This window comes from Papilio polytes, unplaced genomic scaffold (assembly GCF_000836215.1).
Source record: "Papilio polytes unplaced genomic scaffold, Ppol_1.0 DF823731.1, whole genome shotgun sequence".
In the NCBI taxonomy this organism is placed as follows: domain Eukaryota; kingdom Metazoa; phylum Arthropoda; class Insecta; order Lepidoptera; family Papilionidae; genus Papilio; species Papilio polytes.
Genome location: NW_013525473.1, coordinates 1770455 through 1775983, shown reverse-complemented (window position 1 = coordinate 1775983; position 5529 = coordinate 1770455). Strand labels below are relative to the sequence as shown.

The 5529-nt window shown below is 35.3% G+C and overlaps 1 protein-coding gene across 1 annotated transcript in view; it reads right to left on the bottom strand.

Annotated features, from left to right (window-relative positions):
• LOC106103463 overlaps positions 1-5529 on the bottom strand; it is a 55993-nt gene that overhangs the window by 50028 nt on the left and 436 nt on the right. The window contains exon 2 of the mRNA XM_013283243.1: positions 4947-5527. Within this exon, the coding sequence (XP_013138697.1) occupies positions 4947-5527 (581 nt within the window). The remainder of the gene's footprint in view (positions 1-4946; positions 5528-5529) is intronic.

Sequence of the window (5529 nt, the reverse complement as noted above, 5' to 3'; positions counted from 1 at the left end):
TGTGCTCGCATGTCGTAAATCAGTCGGGCAATGGTCAGCAAGAAGGTCGGGCGATGGTCGTCAGGCGGCTTTCCTTTGTCCCTCGGTCAGCTGTGCGATGACGATGACAAAAGCATTAAAGTTAACTGCACCGACCGAGTGTTCTGAGTTCTGACCCACATCGATTATGTAAATTTTTATTTAAAAGCCTGTACAATTTGAGACCTCGGCACAAACCACAAAATTAAAAAAATCTTAGTCCTTATTTTACTTAAATGTATACTTCGATAGCGTTCGAGATCGTGTTTCACAGATTGATTAGATTTTGTATAAATGATTATAACATCAAATTCTTTTCTTTCAGCCAGTTACTAATGACGTCACAAACCAATTAAATCTTTTATCGCTTTCATAATTTATTGAAATGTAGTTAACAAGTCTTTACATAATAGGAATGTTTAAAATTGAATAGAGTCTGCGACATCCATTAAGCGTCGTCCCGGGATGTGTAAGTAACAGTTATTGTGTGGGGCCGCATTGTGCTGCCAATGACAGATAAGAGGCGCGTAATGAACAAGCGCGCAACAATGGACGCCTCTCGGGAGACAAGGCGCTCCCGCAAACGCTCAGCACTTAATGACGCCTTAAATCTAAACATTCCACTCCTATACTACATCCACAGGGAATACTCATTTAAATAAAACGTATGCCACCTCTAAAGCCATGCCCACTCTTACAATTTATAAAAGATTTAAAATTGATAGAACAGTACAATTAATAAAAGATTCACCGTCCCCTTATATTTTATTCGATGTAACAACATGACGAAATAAAACTTTTATTGGGTTAAACCTGTATAAATATTCAAACGATAATGTAACATAACTACAACACCCAATAATGTCGAATAAAATACCGTACACGCTGGTACAAATAGTGGTCACGCCTACGGCACGGCTCGGCGCGGCAAGACCGACTTTCTCCACGATTCTCTTCAATTTCAACACGGCTAGACGATGCCGGTTCCAACTTAGTAATTTACCGAATCGCTTTTCCCATCTTAACCCATTCATTGGTACCGTTTGTGACTCTGGTAACTATTAGAGAACTAAGCATATATCGTCGATCATTCATATTTACTTTTTAAAAGAAAAGCAAAACTGTATATACCGATTTTGTGTTTTAAAAGATTACACAGGTTATGTTATTCTTACTATTCTGATTGATATAATTATATGTCAACGCTTTTTTTCAATGAGACAAAGAAAAGATACCACTGTTAAATAAATTAAATAAAAAATTAAATTTCACTGTAATCTTTGTTGACATCCCTATCAAAGTTTAATTTCTCAGGATTATTATCTGAGAACAGGAAAAGGTATGGAGTCAGTCGTATACAATGTTGCGATACAAATCTGGAGAATGTAAGCGGAGTGTATAGGTCCGGGTATAGTAATGTACCGCGCTCCATCCCGGTAGTTGCAACCGATTGAGCGATTACCAGCTCACCGATATGCGGAAATCGAATGGGGTCGCTGCTATTGTTTATTGTACGCTATACTCCACTTCGCAACTGATAACCAACGTACAAAGCTCCACAACTCTTTAATATATTACTCTCTGATTGTTATAAAATTAATTGCATTGTGTACAATACAAAGCTAAAGTCGTGCAGTTCATAAAAGGAACGTAACTTCTAGAGCTTATTTGGATTAATTCCGACTGTACGCCTTACAAAGATCTATTGGTATTATTCTTATTCGATTGCTTCATTAACGAATCATAGTTTCCACATCATCATGTCCATAAAGCACACGTCAATCCCATAGTGCCTCGCTCTCGGTTCACGAAACGAGCTTATCCATGAATCATGACATTCTAACCAACCAAGAACATGCGTATAGTTCATTCGAAATTGTTGCCCTTATTAAAATAAAATTAATGTTATTGGACATAAAACCTTATCAAGGAACCACGTATCAACAATTATCTGAATAATTATTGGCGCATTTCCTGCAATTTCGTGCACTTGATACTTTAAACAAATGCCGTGACGATACACATTTATATGCAATGCAATTGCCCTTCAATTATGATTAATACATATGTATATTATATTTAACACGCTTTCTCTCATTATCGGAATGCAGCTCGGAATAGTCGCCGTTTCCTGTACACACAGGTTTGCAAAGGACACCTGCCGACTCTCTTGCCGGATGCGTTAAACTACCAAGAATCGTGTTTATATGCACTGTGTTGATTAATTAAAGCACAGAATTGAATAAATAAGATGATTTTTAACTCCCGAAGACAGTGAAGGAACATCAGCACTTTACACATTGTTTAAATTATTTATGAAAGAAAATAATAAAAAACATAAGGATATATTTAGACTTGTAAAATAAGATGGAGACTTCAGCATTTCTTTCGCGTCCCGAAGATAAAATCCTGACATTCCAAGTTATTTCCAGCACCAAATTTGGTATACTATATTCTGAACGCGTGATCTTTCCACAGACGGATTTAACCATTTCTAGTTACATTACTGCTTCGTAGATAAGCTGACAGCTCTAACCTTAAAAGGTATATTCATATAATTCCTATACGTCAGCCATCTAAGCGTACGTAACAAGACGTTCCTACTAATAAGCGAATTGTACACGATCAAACAGCGTAGTCTCTTTCAAGTTTATTTGACTTTAACCCAATAAATTCACAAGATTTAAAACTACTTATACAGTCCTCGATAGTATCAACGTAAATACATCATCAACTTGCTCTTGTCCTTACGGTATTTCTCTATCTGCCATCATAAGTAACTCCCTTCTTAAGCATATCTATACTTTCTCGAGTCATCATCTTCCTATGTAGCAATCCACATAGTCTTAATACTTTCTTTGAAAATATCTTCATAACTGACAATAGATTATGGATTTACTTCGTATAATATTAGGTGTCCCATCATCATCATAAAAGCGATAAAAGTTGCAAAAGATTACAAGTATATAAATTTATATTGCTAATATGTAATGTTTCGCCGAAGCTCATAATCGTCAAATATGCATTATTCTTGAAATATTAATTAGTAATTTGTAATAAAATACTGTGATTTAAGAACAGGAATCTCAAAGGTAAGTTAAGCGACTAAAATGTTCAAAGAGAAAAAAGATTAAAGAATAATTTAGTCGCCTGACCGTCGCATTATTTAAAAATAATAAAATAGTTATTCAACAACATAATTCTCGTTAAAAATACATCGCGTCTCTCGTCACTTGCGACGTCGTCGCGCACAACAGCTGCCGGACTGGTTTGTCCACTCGCCGGATTGATTTAACGTAAACGCACGATCAGAATTGCTGCTTCGCGTTTATGCTCTCCTAGTACTTTATTATCGATTAACTATACTGATTTCAGTTTATTGAGTTAGTATTACGGACATTGAGTGAGCCCATTTATCGGTTATGGTAAACAAACGTGTCGGAACGGTGTAACGGCGACTTGTATTAAATCTTGCTACTTCAGTATGGAATAGTTCTCGCTCGAGTAAATTATAGTCATTGCTGCAGTACTGCGATAAAGCTATAGCGCGTTGATCGCTAGCAGATTATGGGCTATAATAAAACAGTAAGTTCCCACTGCCCAAATGCTTGAACAAAAACATGTCCCTCCTATCTGATATGAAAATAAGTTTGGGTGCGGGGATTTCGGGAGTGGCAACTACGCACCAATATTTACGTGGTTTGTTACGAGTTTTTAAATCGTAAAGTCTTTCAATTGACACAATATATTGCGCGGTAAATGTTTAGTTATGCCAAAAGTCTTACCGCTTCTGTTTTTGCTGATTACACAAATAAACAATGTGTAAAAAGAATTGAATAGTTATTGTGCAAGTGCAATACTTGTATGTTAACATCACTAAATGGGGTTTGAAATATAAGCAATCTTGATTTATATAAGAACTTGATTTTTCCTTATCAATATTCATGATTCTGATAAAACCTTTTACATTAAAAACGTCATACACAAAATCATTATTTTCTAGCACTTTACAATTAAAAACATAAAACATTTATTATATCACCAAGCCAATTGCACCAAAAAGGGTGACAGACCAAGTGGAAATTGTACAGAATGCATGCTGGAAGAGTGAAAAAAAGATATCAATAGGAATTGTTACATACCAAGTACAAAGAATTAAGCCTTGACATGATGAATGAAAAATGTAAAAACTTTAAATGCATGGTATTTCAAAGATTGTTCCTTAAGAATACCACTATGTCAAATAATTAAGCAGAAAATTTACAGAATCAAATCTTATTTAATCATATCTTAATGAGTCATACTTTTGGACTTCCCTATGTACTTTGTTCCAATAGATAAAGAACTCTATGATAAATGATCCATTTTAAAAACATGTGTTTTAAATTGCAACAGAATAAGAACTTGTAAAATCTTTAACAAGAAAATGCAGAGTAATTTTTGTACAAAACTCTAACAACAGCGCTTACTTGTTATTTTTTTCTCTTATCTTATAAATCAAAATGAAATGCTGCGTTGATAAGTTATTAGTGGTATTTAGGAATTATTTAATTGATAACAAAAAAATAGTAACCATTACATAATGGGAGAAAACATAGAAAAGTAAGTAATGGGACATTTGTGAATGTGGATTGGTGAATTAATAATAAGTATTGTATATTATTTGTTTTTGAGTCATTTTACTTGTTCATTTTGATCAATTCTTATTTGGTCATTGCATCTCCCCTTTGTGTAAATGTATATAAGAATTAACTATTCTGACTCTTTACAAGCTTATATAAACATGCATTTCAGATATTTTCTTCTGTCAAATATTGGCATCAGAAATGACACTTTTGATTCAATAAAGCTGATTTTATCAAAACATCTAATAAGACAAAATGTTGTAAAGTCCAGTTTTTAAAATGATACAAGTAAAAAATACATACCTAAAGTACATAACTGAAGAACCACTCACAATCCGTTTCCAGCCCAATGGCACAGTTATAGTCTGTGGAAATTCACCCTGTGCAGTCCTAAGGTCCGCTGTCTCACTGGTGTTTGGAGCAGATGATGGCAGTACAGCTAACACCACACCGTCCGGAGTCCGCACTAGCTGTGCACCACTCTCCCCCTCACTAACTACTGTCCTACTCACACCCACTTGCTGATTCAGTATGTTTATACTCTGGTTCACAATAGACTGATGTGATGCACTTTGTTCTAAAAACTGATAATTCACATAACCCTTACTCATAGAAATCTCCCTCTCAACACAGTTTGTACCGTCACTCTCTTGTAATGCACCTTCAAAATTATTTTGATTGTGACGGAGCGCTATCGGAAGCATGGAGGGCATATTATCTGTATTTATGGAACATCTCTGATATGTTGCTATCTCCCCCACCTCAGGTACCCTACCCTGGAATGTCTCTACACTATACTCTGTTGCTGCTGAATTGGGACATTCCCTCTTTACACTGACCTGCCTCTCGACCGCTTTATCCTCTTTATGTATGTCTTTTAAAAACT